Here is a 23,153-nt window from a genome sequence, read left to right on the forward strand (position 1 = left end):
GACACACACAGTTGGCAAATAAGCCAGGAAGATGTTCATCGTCATTAGCTGTTCGAGAGACACAATGAGCACCATTACAGACCTATCGGAATGGGCAAAACAAAAAACTGCAATGAGACTAACAGGGGCAAGGATGCCAAGAAAGTGGATGGCTCCTCACTGCCGTGGGAATGGGAAACGCTCCGGCCGCTCCGGAGGGTGGTTTGCCAGTTCCTTTTAAAACTAAACACGGACTTACCACACAGTAAGCAGTGGTATTTTTTTTTCTAAACACTTCTCTACACGCAACACAGAGGGTCGGCCAGCCCTTCGGGGCAGTAACCCTGCCCTCCACTTGCCAAGCAGCACTTAGAGCCACCCCCCACCCCAGCTTTACTGAGGCATCACTGACAGATAAAACTGTAATATATTCCCAGCGCACCATGTGACGGTTTGATACACGTCTACACTGTGAAATGATTACACAACCCAGTTAACTAGCACATCTATCACAGTTACCCTTTTTTGGGTAAGAACACTTAAGATCTACTCTCTTGGCAGATTTTAAGTATATGCTACAGCTTTATTAACTATAATCCCAGTGCTGTTCCCGAGACCCTCAGAACTTAATCCATCTCATGACTCAGAGTCTGTACCCTGGACCAACACTCCCCGTCCCACTCGCGCCCCCGGGGAACCGCCACTCTGCTCTGTTTCTCTGAGTTCAACTTTTTTCCTGATTCCAGATGTCACTGATACCATACAGTATTTCTCTTCCTCTGTCTGATTTATTTAACGTAATGCGCTCCAGGTCCATCCACGTCGTCACAGATGGCAGGATTTCCTCTTTTTAGGGCTGAATAATACTCCACTGCGGGCATGTGCCACATTTCATTTAGCCATTCTTCCACTGATGGACACTGAGGTGGTTTCCTCAACTTGGCAAGCAACTGTATCCCTGGGCATTTATCCCAGAGAAATGAACACTTATTTTCACACGTGTTCAGAGCATAAATATTTATAATAGCCCAAGCCCAGAAACTACCGAAACATCCCTCAACGGTGAATGGTTAGCAAATTCTGGTACCTCTGCACCATGGAACGCACTCAGTGGCAGAAAGAAATCGACTACAGATATGGGCGACAAGTTGGATGAACGCCAAGGAAATTATGCTGAGTGGAAAGCAACCTCAAGAGGATACATACGATAAGATTCCTCTTATATAATAACATTCATGAAACAACAATTAAAGAGAGATAGAACAGATGAATGGGTGCCAGGGGCTGGGGTGGGCGAGGGATGGGTGTGGCCATAATGGGGTGGCAGGAAGAGGTTTCGTGGTGATTATACAACAGAGTGTCTTGACTGTGGGGGTTACATAAGACTACACACATGACGAAACTGCACAGAGCCACACACACACGCGTGTGCATGCGTAACTGGTAAATTCTGAATGCGTCCTACGGATCGCACCCAGGTCCGCATCTTGCTCGGTCTGGGATTACAGTTACACAAGATGTTAATATTGGGGGGCTGCAGGAAGGGTCCATGGACCTCCCTGTACATTTCTCTGCAATTTCCTGTGTATCTATAATTATTTCAAAATTATAATAATAAAGGTGGGACACCAAGACTTTGAAGTGAAAAAAAAGGAAAGCTCCCTGGGGCAGCAGTAGCGTCATCCCCGCCACCTCTGTTCTCGGGCCACCTGCCACATCCAGCCTCTGCCCTGCAGCCCTTGCCCAGGGGTCTCTGCGCCCTGCAGCCCCCATGCTCCTCTGGTTCCTCCCGAGTTCCACACCCTTTGGCTCATTCACGTCTGTGGCCTCTGCTCTGTCTGGAATGACGTCCTTCCTCCTCTCTGCAGCGAACTCCTACTGATCTCTCAAAGCCCTGCACGAATGTCACCTCCTCCAGCAGTCAGCCTAGACCTCCAGGGTGGCAGGCTCCCTCCTCCAGGGCCTGAGTCTGAGCGCTTTCCTCAGGGTGCACATCCCTTCTAAGACCCTCTCTCCACCAGTCAGCGCTCTGCCCCGTGGAGCCCCGGTGAGTGGGCAGCTCCAGCATTTCTCCCGGCACATGGCACACAGAAGCCCTGGAGAGCCCGTGCTGACAGGAAGCTGACTGGCAGCTACCAGAAGAGGAGAGAGGGGGTACGTTTCCCCTGGTTTTACAGCAGAGGCTTGCGATCAAACGATGGTTAGTGGGGCAGCTCTCAGAGTGTTCCCTGGACGGCAATGTTGGCATCGCACGCTCTGCCCCAGGCCGACCAAGCCAGAAAGCTGGGGGTGGGGCCCAGGCATCTAGATGTCGACCAGCCCTCCCTCCGGGTGCTTCAGAGGCAGGCCCACTGGCTGAGGGCACTGATCCCCGGCCTCACGGCAGGGGCTTTAAGGAAACAAATTCACTCCATCCTTTCATCACACACATACCAAGGATTCACCATGTGTCAGGCCCCGTGTTGCATGACGGTAACGCAAAGATGGACCGGGAAGCCTAGATCCTGGGGAGAGGGCTTGCTCTCAAGAGCACGCATGCGTGTAACACACACACACACACACACACACACACACACACACACACACAAACAACTGGGCTAACAGAATGGAGAGCGCTCACGGCCACGGTCGGGAAACACACAGGGAAGCGAGGGGCAGGGCACAGACCTCCCCGAGTGCCGGGGGAGGTTCAGGGCAGGCTTCCTGGAGGAAGAGCACCAGTGCTCGAGCTGGCAGGGTCGGGGGGTGTGGGGTGAAAAGAATGAAGAACTTCTAGGAGGAGGGAAGAACATGAGGAGGGCTCTGAAATGCCGACAGCCTGCTTAGGAGACTGGAAGCGGCCAGCGTGGCTGATGTGTGCACTACACACGGCTGGCAAGGCGGGCAGGGCCTTGCTGGCCACGGGGAGGCGCGCAGGCTGTGTCCTGAGGGCTCTCAGATGCACGAGAGGGGTCTGGAGCAGGGGACAGGTGTGGCCAGATACAGAAAGAGCCCTCTGGCCGCTGTGGAGGGTGGACCAGAGGTGAGACGAAGGCCGGGGCCCAGGCAGGAGCCAGAGCGATGGGGGGGACGGGGTAGAGACGCTCTGAAGACTGAACGGATGGACTGCAGGAGGGGGAGGAGGAAGGGAGGCATCCAGACGAGGCCCACAGCTCGGGCTCGAGGACAGGGGAACAGAGGAGCTGAGGCAGCTGGAGAGCAACCTGGAGAGTCTGGGTTTATTGGGAGGGCCCTGGGGAGCCATGGAGGAGTTGGGAAGATCCCTCAGGCTGCCAGGTTGGCGGAGGATTCAAGGGGGCAGGACTGAAGCGTAAAAGGCCATGAAAATGGGGTAATGCTGGTGGCCTGGTTTCGGGAAGCGGGGCCGGAGAGTTAGGTGAATGGCCGTGCTGGAAGGCAGATGGTCTTGCTCAAACAAGTGATACAGCTGTCAAGAAAATGGCAACCGGGGCTGCCCTGTGGTGTAGTGGTTAAAGTTTGGCATGCTCTGCTCTGGTGGCCTGGGTTCAGATCGTGGGTATGGACCTACACCCCTTGTCAGCCACACTGTGGCAGCGACCCACACACAAAGTAGAGGAAGACTGGCACAGATCTAGCTCAGGGTGAATCTTCCTCAAGCAAAAAGAGGAAGGTTAGAGACAGATGTTAGCTCAGGGCAAATCTTCCTCAGCAAAACAAACAAACAAACAAAAAAAAGTAAAGGAAAACAAAAAAGAAAATGATAACCAAAATTTTGCTGCAAGGAAAGCCTACGGTGAGCCCTGCCTGAGTCGCTTGGCCCTAAATCTTAGGAGACACAGCCAGTCCTCCTGTTGGCCCTCTGACGACCTGCAGAGATCTAGAAACCCCATAAAATGGCAAATAAACTTGTGGGGTATGTGCGTTTCCTGCAGAAGAAGGATCCCCAGATTTCACCAGATTCCTTAATTGGAAGATGAAGAGACTCTGACCTTTCTGGGGATGGCTTGTATCTTGCGTAGGTGGCTGAGCCAGGGGTGGAGAAGCTCCCAGAAGGCTGCCGGTAGGGAGGGACTTTGTCGGCCCCTGCTGGTGATGCTGTGTAAGGGGTCTCTGGGAAGCTGACAGGCCTGCAACAGAGACAGGAGGCGGCCAGGGGTGAGTGTGGAGGCCACCCCTCTCCCCACAGAGGACGGACAGACCAGGCCGTTCCCTCCGGCCCAACCACCTGCCACGTGCCCACCCCCCGGGGATGACAGAGCTGCAGGGCACAGGGCAGCGGGAACCAGGACTCCGTGCCGGCCTGCTCCCCCGGACACTGCCCAAGACGCTCTCGCCCGCTCCAGGGACGAGGCGAGACGAGCTTCTGCAAGCTGGATTCCCTCATTTTCTGGAAAATTTTCCTTATCTTTTAACAGATTCAAAGGAATATCTGTAAGTTGTATGTCGTCATAATGAAACGAACTCCCTGAAGCCACCAGCCAACCCCAGAACAGAAGGGCGGCAACACACCCCCACCTGTGGGCGGCTCCTGTCCCCCTTCCCTGCCCCCCCCAGAGCAGTTACCGTCCTAAATGGTGTGCTTTCAGTCCCCGACCTCTCAGGAAACAGAAAGTTCTCATTGCACGTGGCGTGGTGGCTGCACTCCCGGCCCTGAGCCCTTGGACGAGTCAGGGAGGGAAAGAAGGAGGCACAAAGAAGGAGGAAGGAGGGGGCTGCGGAGAGGAAGAGGCTGGGGAGAGAGGAGGGAGGGAAGGGCGAAGGGTGGGAGGGAGATGACGGGGTGACCTTACCTCTTGCTGTGCAGGGGCTGGGGCTCCCGGAAGGGGACCACAGGGGGCTGCTTCGGGGGCCGGCTCAGGGACTGGGCGTGGCCGGGGGTGGCTGGCGGAGCCCACTTGGAGGCTGACAGCGAGTTGTGGGATGCGGGCCCGCTCCACTGCCAGGGAGCATTGCTGCGGTATGGGGGCCGGCCCCCGGGGGTCACACTCTCCGGCTCTGCCTTGGGCTCCGAGGTATTCATGTCATAGGTCTCCGGCCACCCCCTGGAAGAGAAACCTTGTTACTTGGAAAGGCCCTGGCCCACCAGCGCACGTGCCTGAGCCCCGGAACACGGGGCTGGGACTGCCCGGTCAAGTCTGAACGGTGATGGCCCGTTTTCAAGGCCGCGTAGAGACCCTTGAAATTGGTCTGAAACTCACCAGTTTCAGAGTCCTCACCCGGGACGGGGCGCATCAGGGACTCTGACTGCCCGGCCCTCTCTAGCTCCTCTCTTCGCCTCTCCTCTCCGTCTCTCGTTTCCCTTCTCCTCTCCCTGACCCAGGCCTCAAGCCGGCCACTGTCCCCCATGGCCTGGCTCGGCCCCCCTTAGCCGTTCTCAGGGCCAGAAAGGCGGATGCCCTTGGAATCAAAGGATAGTATCTGCCTTGTTCCGAAGAAGCTCAAAGGCAGCTGGAAGAGGAGCAGGTGACCTACTTTGCAGGGTGGTTAAAAAAAAAAAAAAGCCACAAAATCCAGAACCTTGAAATAGATGCAGAAGGGCCTGTGGCTCCCCCAAGATCAGGCTGCACAAGCACAGGCTCGGGCTGGAGGCGGGGGCTCCGCACGCTGGCTGGCACTCTCTACCGCGGCTGCAGCACAGCACGGGTGGGGGTTCCGAGCCCGAGGAGGGGGCCGTGCTCACAAAAGCCACCTCCCAGCGGCTGTGGGAGCCGAGCTCGGAGGAGCCCTGGGCCTGGAAGCTCTCCTGCTCCCGTCGAGGTGACCCTCTGTGGCTCTCCTGAGTGCCTGCAGCCCACGGAACTTTCAGGGCCACCCGGCAAAAGACCTGATGGGCTTGGTGGCTGGGAGGCCGTAGGCCCAGGACACAGCTGCTCAGGAGTCATGAGAAGGTGACCCAGGGAGGCGCTCTGCACGGGGCCTGCCCCACTGTGCCCCCCGGACTGTGAGTGGGAGCCGACATTCAGCAGCTCCTCCTGGCTCTCTCTCTGGGTTGGCAGGTGCTCACGCCTCACCAGGTACCAGGCAAGGAATGACAACAATACGGATGGCCAACAGAGCCCGGGGACACAGCAGGCCAGGCGTGTGAAGGAAGGCACCACACGGCCCCCAGGCAGTGCACGCACCGCGTCCGCCCGCCCGGCTTCCGCACCCCGTCTCGTGAGAACAGGTCTGTGCGCTCTGGGGGGCGGGGGGGGTTCACCTCACTTCCTGGCTCCAGGTATGAGCACGTGACCCAGGCCTGGCCAATCAGAAACTCCTCTCTCCCAAGACACACCACCCGGCCCAGGATGGGCAGGTGGCCGATAAGGCCAATCAGAGACAGTAGCATCAGTTGTGGACCTGATCCGGAACTGCTGGGGGCAAAGATCTACGTCCCTGGGGCTGCTGAGCTGGGGAGACCTGAGCCTGGAGCTCTGAGGAGGGGAGAGTGCCTGAGGACAACAGTGACCCAGCAAAGGGGACACATGGGAGAGATTCCTCGTGAGGGCGCCTGAGCTCCTGCATACGGCCACAGCTAAATCGTGCCCGTCCCCTGGTCTTGTCAGGTACATAAGCCAGTTAAGTTCCTCTTTTGCTTCAACACGTTTGGGTTGGTTCTGTTGCTAGTAATGGGAGACCTGATTACCGCGTCACATTTTAGAGAGAAGTAAATTGAGGCACAGAGAAGTGAAGTAACCTGGCCCAAGGTCACACAGCCGTAGAGGTGGAAACTGGATTTAAGTATATTTAAGTTGACTCCAAAGCCCATGTTAGCCACCATGCCCACTGGCCCACTGTACAGTGCTGTGGGGACCAGTGGGCAGATTTCTTGGGTCCCCAACGTCTCCTCCAGTTACTGACAGCTTCACTTTTGGCCAGAAGCCCCTGAGCATGACCTCAAGGAGGGCCACAGCATCTCATCATCTTGAAGGCAGCTCAGAGGGGTGGCAAGCCAGGGCTCCTGGGCCGGGTGGCCATGGGGAAGGGATCTCCTTCCTGGAACCTGTTTCCTAATCTGTAGAACAAGGCGGGTGTGGGCAGTCTGGGAGCATCAGGAGAAAGCCAGGCCACGCCACCACCTAAGGAACAGAGCTGATGCATGCTGTCGCCACCTCCAGCCCCCTCTGCCCACAGCTACCTGCGGCTCCCACACGCTCAGAGGCCCAAGCCTCCCTTCCAGCTGCTGAGGTCCAACCACACCCAGCTGCGGGCTCGGAAACCAGCTCCTGCCCAGCATCTAAGTCACCCTGCGCACTCAGCAGGGGGACGCCGAGCCTGGGCCCCTCGGCTGCTCTGAGTCAGGATCCTCCTCGGGGCGGGGCCCAGGAGTCTGCATTTTACCGAGCTGCCCAGGATGATCTCGACACATGGAAAAGCCTGAAAAGCCCAGTTTGTTGACTGAGTTTTTGAATCGTTTTCAAAGATGAAAGGGGAACAACAGAGTGTCCTTGTCCTGTCTCTCTGTCCCCTGGTTTCACCCACCACAAGCAACCACAGCTTCCAGTTTCTTACATATCCTTCCCGAAATACTCTACGCAGATAAGAAATACAACTTAAAACAGTCATAAAAACTGCACCCTAAAGCTCCGTGCACATCTGGCTTCCTTTCCCCTCAATTAACAGTATTTCTCACCAGGCGCTCACAGCAGTCACTTCATCGTCCCTAACCAGCCAATTCCTCCTCATCCCACGGCTGATGCGCCATCAGTCAGCCCCACGGATGGATATTTCAGAGGCTTCCCGTCTTCTCTCTACCAACAAGGCTGCGCTAAGGCTTCTGTCCTGCCTCTCGGGCGCGTGGGGAGCCGTGCGCGGGAGGGGGCCGGGCTCGCAGACCGCTCTTGCTCCCTGACTCCTGACAGCCCAGTCTCTGGGGGCCACGGCTCCTCTCTCACCTCTTCTACTCGCTCACTTGTGGGGTTTCAAGTTCCCTTCTCGGGGAGGAGCTACCGACCTGCAACCGGAGGTCCTGAGTCCAACATAAGGGGACAAAAGCATCCTGGGATCACCTCCCCCCTCAGGCAGCGACACACAGTGAGATGAGAACACCCCTCTGGAGCCTGCTCCAGCACCCCAGGTCGCCATGACACATCTCAGCTGGGGCTCTGGGATGTCCTCTTGGCTCCCTGGCCCGGCCCAGCTGTGGCCCAGTGGTGCAGGGCTCACTCGAGAACCCCAGCCTGGGGCTGGGGGCCGACCCCCTGTACTCTCCCCAGTTTCTAGAGAGCACGGGGTTGGACGCATACCATGAAGAGCGCGCTGGTGGCAGTGACAGCCCTCTGCCCGTGCCCACGCGTTACCGCGACGTTTGAGCCAGGAGGCCAGGGCTGCAGCGAGAGGCTGGCGGGACGCAGAGCTGGGGTTATCAGCTCTGCAAATGAGGTCAGCCAGACGCCTCTGCGTTTGAGGAACAACAGAACCCATGCAAGTCCCAACCCACGCCAGCCCTGCAGACGGGAGACCCTGTCTCGCAGCCGCCTTGTAACGGGAGCAGGATGCTGGCTTTCGCCTAAATAGCGCAGGGAGCAGAACGCATCTGTCTGGTCACACCCTCCCTGGCCTGTCGCCCCAGAGCCGGAGAAGGGAGCCTGCACACTCTGACTTCGCTTCAGCGGGTCCCTACCTGCAGATCCAGGGGCGGCTTTCCGGCCTCTTGGGCACACATTTTGGGACAGTCACCTGACAGGCGAGCGGGCTCATCGTGTGCACACATGCGGGTGTGAGCGTGTGTGCAGAGCAAGGAGAGGAGGTCTGCAGGGAGCTTGCCGGGGGGGTTACCTCAGCTGGACTTGCTGCTGCAGGGCTGGGAGCGGGTGTGGCTGGGCCGTGGCTCCGAGCAGAGGTGGAGCTGGCCCTGGAAGAGGCGCCAAAGGTCGGGGGACCGGGGCGTGCGTGGGGGTGGCCAAGCCCTTGGCTGCAGAGTCCAGGCCTGCCCACACTGTCCCCCGCCAAGTTCAGAGCAGAAGGATCCAGGAAGCGGGGAGGGAGCACCGCACTCAGAGCCGCGGAGCAGGATGGAGACGGCAAAGTGGGTTGAGCTCTGCTTTGCCGCTTCCTAGCTGTACAACTCTGCACAAGGGGCTGGGCCACGCCAGCCTCAGTTTTCTCATCTGTGAAGTGGGGATCACATCAGCCCTGTGAGGTCACGTGCATAAACTCTCGGGGTCCCCTCACTTCCTGCCCTCCTCCTGGCTCCCTTGGCTCTAGCCACACAATCAAGGGCCGCTATCCTCACCTCGGGCCTTTGTGATGGCTCCCCACTACCCCAGGCCTTCCCTGACCACGCATCCATTGTCAGGCCGGGCTCTTTATCTTCCTCATGCCCTGTGACTCTAGAGCGCCCCCTGCGGGCCCAATGCGGACCTACGTGGTGACAAGTCTCCTCTCCAACCTCGCAACCACCTTCAGGGAAAGCATCTGTCATCTTTCCCATTTTACAAATGAAGGAACCGAGGCACAGAGTGGGGAGGCCACCTGCCCAGGGACACAGTTAAAAAGAGGCAGAGCCAGATTCAAACCCAGACCACCTCACCAAGGAGCCGCTTTCTCACCACGCTCAGCCGCCTCCCGCTTCTGCAGCAGGAAATCACCTTATCTGCTTCCTTGTTTACTGTTTGTCTCCCCCGATCCATCCATTAGCTCCCGGGGGCCAAGGCCTTGACCGTCCTCTGTGCGGCTGTGTTCCAGCACTCGGAACCTGTCTCCAGTCACCTCTGGAGGTTGCTAGGGTAGCCATTCATTCTTCTAAACACTGCCTTTATCCTGCCTTCTCTGCATCAATGACGTCTCAGAGTCACCAAGAGTTACTGAAGGAAAGCTCATTTTGGAAGAATTCCAGCCAACCAACGAAGGAGGACAGAGAGAACTGAGAGCATCGCTCATCTGTGGCCCGCAATGAAATACCGGATCTAGCAGTGGTCACGAACAGCCGCTGACAGGCGGGGGGCCGTGTGTGACGATGGAGCGGGCCATGTGTGATGATGGAGCGGGCCGTGTGTGATGATGGAGCGGGCCGTGTGTGACGATGGAGCGGGCCATGTGTGACGATGGAGCGGGCCGCCATCACCTGCACCCTCTGTCTGCCCTTAGTCTCCCTCACAGAGGGAGAACCAGACACGTGGTGCCTCCTGACGGACACGCCCGGGAAGTGTTGTTGCCAGAAGGACTTTAGCCAGAATCAGATCAAGCTCCCACATGGAACTCCAGTTTACGGGAAGTATGTGTGCTGGAGGAACCGGTTCGGGGACACCACAGGGATGCAAACAGCTAACCCCAGAAGTGGGAAACTCTCAAGGACAAGGGACCTGGCTTCTTCCCAAAATAAACGGCAAGGAAAAAAAAAGAGGGAGGAGAAACTAAGAGATTAAAAGGAGCCTGAAGAGACCCATCAACCAGATGCAATGGGAGGAGCCTGGTTAACAATCTCTCTGCTACAACAGAAAGCTAAAGAGAGGGGTGGGTGACACTGACTTAGCAATAATTTTAAAAAGGTCCTGAGTGGGGAGCGATACGTTCCGAGGCTGGGATTGCTTTAAACGATCCCAGGTGGGGAGACGTGGAGATCAAAACACAATAAACTGGCCCCGTGCTGGTAACTGTCGGGACAGGGGGCTCCGTGTACTGTGAATGTTTGCAAGGTTCCATTTGAGAGATGAAGCAAAACGAAAGAAACAAACCCTCCACTGACTTCCCACTATGCTGGAATAATAAACCCAAGCTCATGACTGTGTCCATATGCTCCCCCCATGTCTGCCCCGTCCCCTCTCCCAGCTCTCACCCCTGCTCACTCTGTTCCAGCCACACTACCTCCCTGTGCTGCAGGGATGTGCCCACACACATGCGCCTCAGAGACTGCGATGGCTGGCTCCTGTCTGGGACCTGTTGGCCTGGAAAACCACACGGCCGCCTCCGCCTGGGAGCCCTCGCTGACCACCCATAAGGGGCTCTCCCGCCACACGACAGGCCCTTTCTCTACCCCGCTCTAATTTTCTCCTGAGACCTCATCGCTGCCTGGTCCCACATCATTTATCTATTTAATTATTGCCCATCCCTCCCTTTAGAACACAAATCCCAAGGGAGCAGGCACTTTGTCACTGCTGTGTCCCCAGCACTTCCAAGCGGAGCTTGAACATGGCACGGGCTCCATAAACGTGAGCTGAATGAATGAATGAAGTGCAGTGCGCCCTCGGGCAGGTGACTTTTACTGGGGTGTGCGTCATCTAGAAGATTCAGACCAACAAGGGCGCCCACCCCATGAGGCTGTTGTGGTTACACAGGATAACCTGCATACGGAGAGCACAAGCCAGAACTGGCCTGTGTAAGTGTTCCATGAACGTCGACCCCCAGCCCCTTTACCATCACCACTGTCTGCAGGGTGAGAAAGGCCCTCGAGTGCCAGCTGAGTCGGGGCGGCCTCATGCCAGCACTCTGGGAGCAGCCAACCCCACCCGGCTCCCGGCTGCAGGGGCCCCCCTTACCTGCGGGGCGTGCCGTCGTCGAACGGCGGGATGATGACCACCTTGACGGTGACCGAGGTGCGCAGCAGGTCGATCATCTGGTCGTGGGTCAGCGTGACCACGGCCACCTTGCAGATCTCCACCAGCCGGCTGCCTTGCCGGAGGCCAGCCTGCCAGGCAAACCCGTAGTCCTCCACCTCGGCCACCGTCCCGTCGTACTTCACGTGGAAGCCCAGCTGCCCGAGCCCGTTCCGCCTCAGGGTCATGTCCACCGTCTCCCAGCCGTTGGTCATCACCTGCGGGCAACAGGCGGGATCCAGCCTCAGAGGCTGTTCCGGGTCAGCTCTTTTGCAAGACCCCCAGCCAGATTCCCTCCTCTGAGGCCAGAGACCCTGCTGACCCCCACCTGGGGGTGCCAGTGTACAGGAGCACAAACAGCCTCCCAGTCCCAGGGGGGACTCCTGACTCTGGGGGATGTGGAAATGCAGCTACATGGCTCACTAACCCGAAGAGACCACGCTCTCCAAATGCCCCCGCCTCCATCCTGCCCTGGGGACAGCGGGGTTGCACTCTCGGTCCGCTCGTGGCTGGTGGGCTCAGGGACCTTTTTGGCCAAGGGGTGGTGAGAGGAACTGGTGCGTCCTCTGGGCCGGGGCACTTAACTGCCAGTCTGAGACCCTCCGGAGCCTCTCCCCTCTGCCACAGCCACTGGGACTAGTCCAGATAGTGGCGGTCTGGCCAGCTGGGGTCCCGGAGTTAGAACAACGTGGAGCAGAGGCCCCAGCTGAACCTAAGATGGACGTGTAGTGTGGGCAAGAGATAAACCTTTGTTGCTACAGCCACTAACACGTATCCTGACGGACAGAATGTTTAACCAAAGTAAGCCGAGAAACAACAGACCAGCGAGCCTGGGATCTTTCCTAGGCTGGGGGCTCGCGCTGTATTCTTTACTTCATGACATCATCTTTAGAGGCACAAAACTCACTCCCGATCTCCCAACCTGGAGCCGACCAGACACATGGGGTCTTGCCTCCAATTTACTCCTTGCTTCACAGGAGTAAGGTTTTCCTCTGGATAACGTACTACCATAGATACGAGGACCTGCCAAACACAAGCACCAGTGCTTCAGCATGCCCTTAGGGATGCCTCCTCATCTTAGGATAGAACGACCACCTTAAGAAGCTATGGCTCTTACAGAAGTTGCGTCACGCTCTGCCTGTCCTTTCCTAGAACCGTATCAAGGAAAGAAAACACGTGACGGTTCGCATTCCCCGTGAGAAGCCATCTATCCCTGGCTAGAAAGGCTGTTTCACGTGCCTATCAGAGCGGGGGCTTTCACACTTTACTGACCACCACCCACAGTAAGAAGGAATTCTATGTCACAAGCCATGCTATGCATTCACACATTTACACACACAGCCATACACACAAAATGGTCCACGCGTTCCGGATCGATGCCATTCCTGAGCGGGCAGAAGGGAATGAGAGTTTGGATGGGAAGGGCTTACCTGAAGATGTGGTCCCATCTGTGTGGTCCCTGATCTGGATGGGGAGAATCTGGGGGGATGTGTAAGCCGGGAACCACGTCCCCCAAAACAGCACTTACACTTACCCTTACTCACTGGATGTACTCTGACACTTTTATTCTTTCCCATCCAACCCTTGAAAACTGCCAATTAAGACCCAGTAATTGATTTCATAGCACCATTTATTTATATGACAATAAGGAATTATTGTTAATTCTTTATGTACGATAATGCCAAAAGTTATTCTTTTAAGAGTCTGCATGTTTTGGAGATAAATGTTGAAATGCTCACAGATGAAATGATAGGATGTGTAGGATCTGTTGCAAAGTAAACGGGAGGGAAGGGAAGAGACAGCACTGGCCACGGGCTGAGCTGCGGAAGCTGGCGATGGGGTTAGGAGTCCATGACGCGAGTCCCTCTTCTTCGTGTATGTTGGGAATTTTCCATAAATAAAAATTCAAAAAACTGGTTTGAACGAAAAGCCTACTATTTAGTGCCTCGAAAGAGAAAGTTGTGACTGGCTTTGTCCTAGCCCATTTCCTCTGCTTTGGGAGTCACAATTCTTTGAAGCAGTCACCCTTGTGTGCAAAGAATTTGCTGTGGGCTACAGAGAAAAGTGCTGTGTGTCCCTGCCTGTGACTGAGGAGGCCACACAGGCCTGGGCGTCCGGGCTGTCCTGACGGGGAGGGCCTGACCTTCCAGAGGCCCGGCCAGCTCAGACACTGCCGCGGCAGGGGCCGTCGACTGCCTTCCGTTCTCCATCTCCCCTCCTTCCTTTTAGGAGTAAGACCCCCCCACACACTGCAAATCAGAGTTTTGATGGGCACAGGGTCACCTAGTTGGGGGCGACATTTCTCAGCTTCCCTCACAGCTGGGTGTGGACACAAGACTTGGTTTTGGCCCACAGGATACGGGCAGAAGTGATGGAAGCTTTACTTCATGTTCTTAAAAATGACACGGCTTGCCTTCCTCGCTCACGCTTTCTCCCTCCCCGCAGACGGGAAGATGGATGTGGAGTGACTCCACTCTGACCACGCAGACAAGCACGACATTGAAGCGAAAGGAGGAGCACAAGACAGAAAGGACAGGAGTCCCTGGGCTTCCCCGCCAGCCCCGACCAGCCGAAGCGCCACCTCCCAGAAGAACCTCCCATCCTCCTTCAGCTCTGGGATTCTCAGGCTCTCTCTGAGGAGCCTGGTCTGTGACGGCCCACTACACCTGCTCTGCGTCATCTTAAACAGGGGACAGCGAGCTGGCGGGTTAACTCCTTGGCTGCTCTGTCTCTCAGCGTCCTGGAACCTCTGTCCCCTTCGCTCTGGTAACAAACTAAAGGAAGCACCACCCGAAGAGGAGAACCATTCTCGATGTTTACGAGGTCCCAGAACGGCCCCGGCACAGGGAGCACCTTCTGAGCCCAAACACACAAGCCAGGCCAAAGGAACCTCGGCCGCGTCATGCAGCCACACAGGCCCAGGTCCCCCTCTCAAAGCTCATTTTCCTGGGGACTGATCTTAGTGTGCCGGGCACCGGTCAGGCCCTTTATAAGCTCAATTAGGCTAACATCTCACTTAGGAGGTAGGTTCCAGTAATCTGCCTATTTCACAGCTGCGGAAACGGGGTGCTGACCGCCGTCCGAGGCCACAGAGCAGATCCGACTCCTGAGCTCGTGCCTTCAGCCACTGTGCGCCCTCCTGCTCCCCCTGCCGTTTATGCTTTTATTTACTTCCCCCTCATTCTTCAGGACGATTCTTATGGATCGTTCTAGTCTCAGTTTATAAGTCATTTCCTCGGGGAGGCCCCCCAGCCGCTTGGTGGGGAATGTCAGTGGGACATGGGCTGGAGGACATGGCCAAATGGTGCACTCAGGCCCCCTCTAAAGCGGGCACCCAGCACTCAGCTTCAGCTGACCACGGCGCGTGCAGACCCAGGCCCAGCAGAGCCCAATCCCCAGCTTTTCAAGACAGGCCAGAATGCAAGATTCCCGTGAAACCCCCTGAATGTTGCTTTCGGAACTAATTAGATGTGTCTGGGGCTGCATCCCACCCACCAGTCTGAGACTGCCCCCCCATGACAGGTTCCCCTGGCCTCCGACGCTCCCCTTTGTGACCTGCTGGCACTTGTAATTCCTTGTTCAACATCTGCCTCGGATGGGAGCCCCAAGAGGGCAGGCCCAGGCCACCGTGGTCACCACTTCGTCCCAGCACTGCCCAGCCCAGGCCAGGCACATCATAAAACTTCACAAATGCAAGGTGCCTGAGTCCCCGTTTTGCTGGGGGAGGGCGTGGACTCCTCACCCTGGAGGCCTCCACAAGGGGAGAGACTCGCTGTTAGGAATCGTTTAAGAAGACGGTCTCTGTCACCACTCCCAGCCTCCTGGCTCCTCGGCGGGCCTGGGGCACTGAGACTGAGGAGGCTGTGGGGATGTGCTCTACAAGCCCCGCGCCAACAGTAGGCACAGGGCAGGCGTGGGATGGAGTGGCACAGGGAAGATGTGGGTAAAATGTCCCCTGGCCCGGTGCCTGGCATGGTCACTGCTCAAGGAATGCAAGCTGCTGTCAGGATTTGGGGAGGAAGAACGCGCTCATGTCTAAGAACCCAGGCACTGAACCCACTCTGGGCCCTGGGCAAGTCGCTTTGCCCCTCTGGGCCTCAGTTTCCTTATCTGTGAAGTGGGGATGAAAACGGTATCTCCCTCTCTTGATTTTTGCAAGGAAGGAATGCAAGATCGTGCAAGATGCTGGGCAGGGCCTGCCAGTCAACCTCCGTAACTGTTCCTTCTCGCAGCAGGCGGGCACACACTCCGTACACGGTCACTGAGCGTCTACTGTGTGCCAGGTGCTGGCCCGGGTGCTGGGGACATGGTGAGGGTCCATGAATACAGGAATACATGTCAGAGAGTGGGAGGTGCCACGGAGAACATGAAAGCAGGGAAAGTGGGGGGAAGATTACCAGGGCCAAGTCGGGGAGGAAGGTTTGCAATTTTAGGTAACAAGGTCTCACTGACAAGGTGACGTGTGACTAAAGGCCTGTAGGAGTGGAGGGAATGAGCCATGTGGGGGTCAGAGAAAGCGTTCCAGGGAGAGGGCACAGACAGTGCAAAGGCCCTGAGGCTGGACGCCTGCCGAGCACAGTTGGGAAACGGAAAGGTCTGCGTGCCCGGAGCAGAGACCGGAGCAGAGACCGAGTGATGGGGAGACGAGGTCACCATGGAGCCAGATCACACAGGGCCTCGCGGGCCACTGTAAGAACCGCTGCTCTCACCTAGGGGGAGCTGAGGGTTTGAGCAGAGCAGTGACGTGATCAATTCCTCTGACTACCTTACTGAGAACAGAGCACAGGGAAGCAAGGGTGGGGGCGAGGGAGACCAGCGAGGTGGCTACTGGCCAGTCCAGGGGAGGCCGGGGGTGGCCACAGAAGGGGAGAAGTGGCTGCAGTCTGCCTGGTGAAGGAGCTGATGGGGTGGGTGTGGGTGTGGGAGAAAGAGAGGGGCGAGGCTGAGGCCAAGGCTTCTGACCTCAACAAACGCAGTGACAGACTGTCCGTTACTGAGACAGGGACTGAGAGGTCAGGGAGGAAAACCAGGAGCCTGCCCCTGGACATCTCAAGGTTCAGGGGTTTATAGACACTTGACGGGAGATGCCAAGTAAAGAAAACAGTTAGCTACTTGCCTCAAGTTTGGCGAGAAACAGGTTTTGGAATCAGAAAACCCTGGATTCAGACCCCAGTCGGCCACCTACTGGCTGTACGACCTACTGTGAGTATCTATACCACTCTGTGCCTCAGTTTCCCCATCTGTCAGGTGGGGATAAGAACAATATCTACCGTCCAGGCGGGGCGGAGGAGTGTGAGATCGTGCATGTAAAATGCTCATTAGCACAGTCAGGGCTCCACAAACTCATTCAACTAACCCACTAATCAGCATTTACTGAACATCTCCGATGAGCCGGCCCTGATCCACGCATACGAGATCAGCAAGCAAGCAAAATGGAGGCGGCCCTGGTTCACAGACCTCACACCCCAAGGGGAGCTCTCAACAGGCACCATGGTTACCAACGGCTGCACGTGAATTCTGCAGCCACGGAGGCCGAGAGCAGGGCTTTACAATCCAGCCTGAGCCAACTGAGAGAGCACAAAGACCCGAAGGGCGAGCACGGCTGGTAGACAGGGTGGTGCCGGGAGGCCGCAGCCCAAGTCAGGCAAGCTTGTCTGGGCCACATAACTCATCCCATCCTTAAAACTTTCATGTGACGTAGGATGACTATGGTTCCCATTTTTCAGATGGGGAAACTGAGCCACACAGCAGTTACGAACTCAGGTCAAGGTCACACAGCTGGGAAGTGGCAGTGCTGGGACTTGAAGCCAGGCCCGCTGACTCTAGAGGACGTGTTCTTAATGCCCACGTTGCACTGCCCTCTCTATTTTGCATGTGCGACATGCTGTTCTGTTAAACCCACTGCGAGCCCATCGCTGACACAGCCCTCCTTCTCAGAGCTCAGGTGTGGCCTGAGTACTTCTGAGCACAACCTCCTAGCTTCAAGTGGCCAATGGACTGAGCCCGAGCTGTCCACCAGGAGCTTAGGGTAAGATTTTCATCCAGACTGTGAGTCCTTGTCTTTTAATAGAAGTTAAGCTGTTCATGTTTATTGTGATTACTGATGTGGCGTTATTCCTGCCACAGAATTTTGTGTTTGTTTTGTTTCCTTTACCACGCTTTCTTATACTCCCCCCACCTCCCTGCTTACGCCCCATCCTTTAACGGCCTGGAAGCTTTCTCATTCTATTTCAATTCTTCTAGAAAGGACCCTTACATTTTTAACATAAGCTTAACCGTATTTCCTATCAACATCTAGAGTGAACAAATACGCCGTTGTCCTCCCACCGGGACGGCATGGAGAGCTTTGGACCGCTGGCCCAAACCTTCCCCAGAAGGAACCCAGGCCACAGGGCCCACGAGACCCCTGGTGTGTTTAAGTGACAATTCTGGTTCTCTTGGGGCCGATCAGTGCCCTGGCCGGACTGACTGGGCGAGGGCAGGCGTTTCAGCCGTTCGAGACCTCTGCCAATCGCAGAACCACTGCCCCTTGCTGAGCTCCCTCCCTTACCTTCAGTCTCTGCACGATTTCCCTTATGTCCTCCACAGAGCCCTCTGCAGCCCGGACGAAGATGTGGTCCCCTCGCCCATAGAAGATTTTGAGCGTCGAGGAGTCTGGGGTCCAGCCAATGACATCCCCGCAGTAGCAGTTGAACACCACCTCCTTGGTGCGAAGGTCCAGGAGCACCACAAACTCGTTGGAAATTCCCAGAATGCAGTCGATCTCCACCCCCTGGGCGTAGTCCTGAGCTGCCACCCTCCAGGCGATGGCCCCTGCACTGTGCTGCTCGGCGCCCGCCCGGGCCTTGGTCTTCTCCTTCTTCTTGGAGGTCAGGGAGATGAGGTTGAACTTGCCAGTGGAGTCGATGGGTGTGTTGGAGACACAGTTCTCAGCCAGGTCCTTGAGGTACTCCTGGCGCGTCCTGGTGGCCATGGTGTGGAACTTGTCGGACTTGTGCGCGGCGTTCTCGGCATTAATCACCTTGGCCAGCAAGAAGTCTCTGAAGACGTCAGACTTGCGGAATGTGGTTCCACTGGGGATGGGGGGGCCGAAGGGAGGAGCGTCTTTGGATCGGGTCACAGCCATACTGGGGAGGGAGAAATCATTTAGACGACAGAAAGAAAGACGCCTGAGATTCCCTTTAGAAAGAAAATACACGATCAGAAATAGGAGCTTCCAGTTTAAGAATGAAGTCCACACCTAATTAGTAAGTTGCTGGCTAACTAGATGGAAAACTTCAGAAAGTCTTGGGGCACAAACATGCATTTTCACCTCCTATACAGAGGCTATCAGAACATCCACTGATATTCAAAGAATAATTCTAGCACCGTTCAACTTCAGCTACCCTCCTTGTACGTACCTACAGACGGTGTGGTACGTTAGATTATAGTTGGGCAAAAATTCCCCGCTTCCTCTCCACCTTCACGGACAGGCCCATTAATCCTGGGCATGGGCAAGTGACCCGAGTTGCCCACTGGCTTTCAAGTGTGTGTGGGGCCTACTGGTCCCAGAAGGATGACGGACACCCGGGGCAGACCTGGACCCAAAGCTAGCCAGCCCCCACTGGACCTGCCAGTTTTCTGTGAGCCAGAAAGAAATGCTTGTGTTTGTGAGCCGCTGCATTGGGGTGGTGTGTGAAGCAGTGTGACCGCAGGAACACCTGACTGACATGCTGCCAGCTGTCATACGGTCCCAGCGACACCTCCCACCTCCTGTTTCCTCCCTGTGCTCCAACCCCACAGTGCGCAGGGCTGGGGTGGGGAGAAGCAGAGGAGAGGCAGGCAGGCCCCTCGTCCCCAGAGGCTTCCAGGCGGCAGCGCCCTGAGCTGGGAATCGGGAGAAGATCCGCTAATAAGTCAAGTTCGGAGATTTGATGAAGATCTTGGATGTGACGTTCTAATGACCAAATCGAGTGGAGACTCAGGGCCTACAAGGCAGAGATTTCTAAAATAGAGCGAAAAGCCCACAGCAGCTGCCAGTGCTCACCCCGGAGCCGTGGAGGGGGGGGGGGGGGGGGGCGCAGATGAGCTGCTGAAAGGCGGTTCAAGGGGCCGTGGAGACTCCCTGAGCTCTGCTGTTCACACGGCACTGATTAAAAATGGTTAAGAGCCGTAAACGAGCAGCGGCAAGCTTGCCGAGCTGCTCTTCCAGAGCACCGTCCTCACCCTTAAACACCCGCTCTTGTGAGTATGGCTGGGACAGACGTCTACTGCTTCTCCTCCTACCTGAAAACAGTGTTTTAAACAAGATTCCTGCTGAAAACATATTCCGTGAAACCCACACACTGTGTCAGGCTCATTCAGGTCCTGACTCCCCACTTGACAAGGGGGCCGGGCAAGCTCCCCGCCCTGTCCTCCAGCATTTCCAGGACGCCCTCTCCTGGGGGCCATGGGGATGCAGCGGTCCCTGCCCTCCTGAGCTTCTCATCTGGAAGGAGACATACTAAACACACTCACAAACGAACTCAGAAACACCAAGAAAGTGAACGGGGCGCGTGAGAACAGAAGGAGCGGATCTGACGGGGAGTCCAGGGGGGCCTCCTGAGGAGGTGGCAATGAAGCTGGGATGTGCGGCTGAGGAGGAGCCGGAGGAAGAGCCGAGGGGAGGGCGCCGCAGGCCGTGGGCACAGCACATGCAAGGCCTGCTGGGAAAGAGCACACAGGAGGCCAGGGTCAAAGAGCCCAGAGAGCAAGGAGGGGGAGGCTGGTGAGGTGGCCAGGGGCCGGGCAGGCCAGGCCACGTGGGGCCCTCATGGTTAGTTGGCACTTTTCATCCTGCGCAGGAGAGCAAGCGACCATTTCACCATCTGGGCCACTGTTCACCGCCTGCGCCCCCAGATCTAGTCTCTGGCCTTCTCTGCCTGACTCAGGGTCCGGAAGTGGGTCTCTACGGGCGAGGTCACCTTCGCCTGGGTACCCACGCCCTCTGGCTTCCAGCTGAGTTCGGCCAAGACGTGGTGCTGGCAGGCGATGGAGGGGGAGAGGGAGAGGATGGGGTACTTCTTTCTCTGCTGGGCTGAGATAGTGGCATTGCCTGCGCCTACTACTCACTCTGTCCCTTCCTTTCAGTCAGTGCTCCTGTCACGTGGGCCCCCTCCCAGAGCCACCTCTCTCTAGCTTCCAGAAACTTCTCCCATCCCTCTTCAACTTCCTCAAGCTGAGGGGGTGGGGCAACGGCTCCCTGCTGTTGCTGGTTCCCAGATGCCTCGCTTCTTGTATGGGTTCCCTTAACCTAGCCACACCTCTGTTAGTCAGTCCACTAGCTCCCTTCGGGTAAAGTTGTAAGGGAGGCACCTGCTCCCTGCTGGGTCCCTGAGGGACGCAGGTGCTGGCACAGAGTGACGACCAGATTGACGTCTGCAAAGACCCCCATGGCTGCCCATGAATAAAGGACTGGAAGGGACCAGAGCATGTGCAGGAGGCCACGGAGGGAGCTCCTGCGGACCCAGGCGGACGAGGCCAGTGCCTCACTCTCCACCTCCACTTGCCACTGTCCATGACCTTCGCCATGTCCCCGGAGTGCCGCATGGGCGGGTGCCACCCTGGGCTCAGCTGGTGCCCCAGCACGAGCACAGGTGCTCAGTGTGGGTTAAGGAATGACTTAAATTTGAACAGACAGACCAAGAAGGAATAGATTTCTACCACCGTGCAGCGGCTGTAGGTTTGACAGAAAAGGCATTCCCCAGCGGAGAGGTTCTCCAAAGGCCCCACACACCAGGCAGGTTTTACTCCGAGGGAACCCTCGTGGGAGCGGCCCAGCCCCGGGCAGGGCGATGCATGGGATGGCCTCGCTGGCGCCTTTAATGAACGGGGCCTTCAGACTGTGGTTTACAGATGTGAATGGCTCCGCCACGTCTTCACTCAGCACGTGGCTGCTTATAGTGACAGATTTTGGCTTTTCCCATAGTCCTGATTCATGATTTTAAGAACCAGGAAACTGCAAGCTGCTGAGGCTTTCTGGGCAATCAGAACAGCTGGTCCCTGGCATCCCAGCAGGAGGGACTGGCTTTTCCCAGCCCACGGGCCACAGGGAGGCTGGTGCTGTGCAGACACAGCACATGTGAAACAAGAAAGGATGGCTACTTGCTACAAACCAAGAGATGGTGGGACCACCAGGTCGCCCGGTCACTGAGGCTCAGGAAGCATTTCTAGAATACTCACAATGACGTACCCAACTATTATTTCGATTAAACGATGTTTGGGCCAGGCGTCTGTCCAGCCAGCAGAAATGTCTTTGGGCCCACTATGGCAAGCACCGTGCCAGGACAGACACACAAAGGTGAACAGGACACGGAGTTACCTTCCAGGGAGGCAAGAGCCACATAAATCAGTCTTTTTCACAGTGTGACGAGTGCTGGGACAGAAACGTGCTTGGGGACACAGGGGAGGCAGGGTAAGGTCTGTCCAGAGAGCAGCTGCCTGTGGGGAAGGACAGGAGGGGAAGGGAAGGGAGCGGGAGGGCACAGCTTCTGCTGTATGCGGAACATTTTCTTTCTTTAAAAATAAAGAAGAGAGAGCTGAAGCAAGCATGGCAAAACGTTAACGTCTGTTAGATCTGGTACTGGGCACGGGGGTGTCTGTTATATTATTTTCTGTACTTTTCAGAATGTTTAAAATATTACAAAAAATATATTAAGCTACATTGTAAAAAACAAGGAAGCTTTGCACATCAGAAAATAGCAATTACCGTGGAGACCCGGGAAAGGCTGGCCTGGAAAGGTGGGAGGTCAGCCGCAGGCTCCTGGGATGGCCTGGGGGGAGCGTGGGAAGGGGGTGAGGGCCCACCCCCTACCTCTGATGTGCTACGAGTGTGTGTGTGTGTGTGTGTGCCCGCGCGCACACGTGTATGTGTGTGAGCCCTGACCGCACACATTCTGAGTCACGTGATCCGGGGAATTGCTAACTCCATCCTCCCTCACCAGGGCCATCTCTCAGCTGCTGGGAACTGCTGGATGGCCATCTGAGTGACCGCAGGCCCACACACAGCTTGGAGGTGCAGGTGCTTACAGCCATGCTGAGTGTCCCAGGAAGAATCGGGTAGGGGCCCTGCCACAGTGTCCTGGCTCCCAGGAGCCACCTGGGCCAATCTAGCACAGCGGTTCTTAACAGCAAGCGCTGCACACTGGAACCTCCTCCATTCTCTCACACACCCGGCCAAGAGAAGGAACTGGGAGGTTCTGGCAATTCCACCAAGAACACCAGTGCGCCTACGCATACCCTTTGACCCAGGAACTCTGTTTTCATGCATTTACCTATCCCAGCTGTACACTTGGACACGTGCACAATGAGAATATAAACAACGGTATTCGTGGCAGGATGGACTGTAACAGTGGGAAACAGGAAACAACCCAAAGGCCCATCGACAGGGATGGGGAAAAATCCTCATGCATGCATAGGATGGGATGTTCGCAGTCAGGAGCAACAGAAAAGCACTTTATGTACTGGTTTGGGATGATCTGAAGGACCGCTGTGTGAAAAAATACAGGACGCAGAACAGTGCATGTGACATGCCACCATCCGTATTAAGAAGCTGGAAAAGAAATGCTCCTAAGTATTTGCTTATGTGTGTAAAACATCAGGACGCACAAGCAGCTGCTCACAGGGGCTGTCTTGGTGGGGGCGACTGGGTGGGTGGGGTCAGAGGTGGGAGGGAGACTTCGA

General features: G+C 56.5%; 1 protein-coding gene across 6 annotated transcripts in view; it reads right to left on the reverse strand.

Moving 5' to 3' along the window:
- Positions 1-23,153, reverse strand: part of SIPA1L3 (signal induced proliferation associated 1 like 3) — a 216,704-nt gene that overhangs the window by 43,780 nt on the left and 149,771 nt on the right. For all 6 annotated transcript variants that reach the window (XM_046680688.1, XM_046680687.1, XM_046680682.1 and 3 more), the window contains 4 exons: positions 18,004-18,580; positions 11,397-11,671; positions 4,731-4,982; positions 3,930-4,067 (listed from right to left, as the gene is read on the reverse strand). In XM_046680688.1, coding sequence (XP_046536644.1) covers positions 3,930-4,067; positions 4,731-4,982; positions 11,397-11,671; positions 18,004-18,580 — 1,242 coding nt within the window. The remainder of the gene's footprint in view (positions 1-3,929; positions 4,068-4,730; positions 4,983-11,396; positions 11,672-18,003; positions 18,581-23,153) is intronic.

This window comes from Equus quagga, chromosome 13 (assembly GCF_021613505.1).
Source record: "Equus quagga isolate Etosha38 chromosome 13, UCLA_HA_Equagga_1.0, whole genome shotgun sequence".
Taxonomy (NCBI): domain Eukaryota; kingdom Metazoa; phylum Chordata; class Mammalia; order Perissodactyla; family Equidae; genus Equus; species Equus quagga.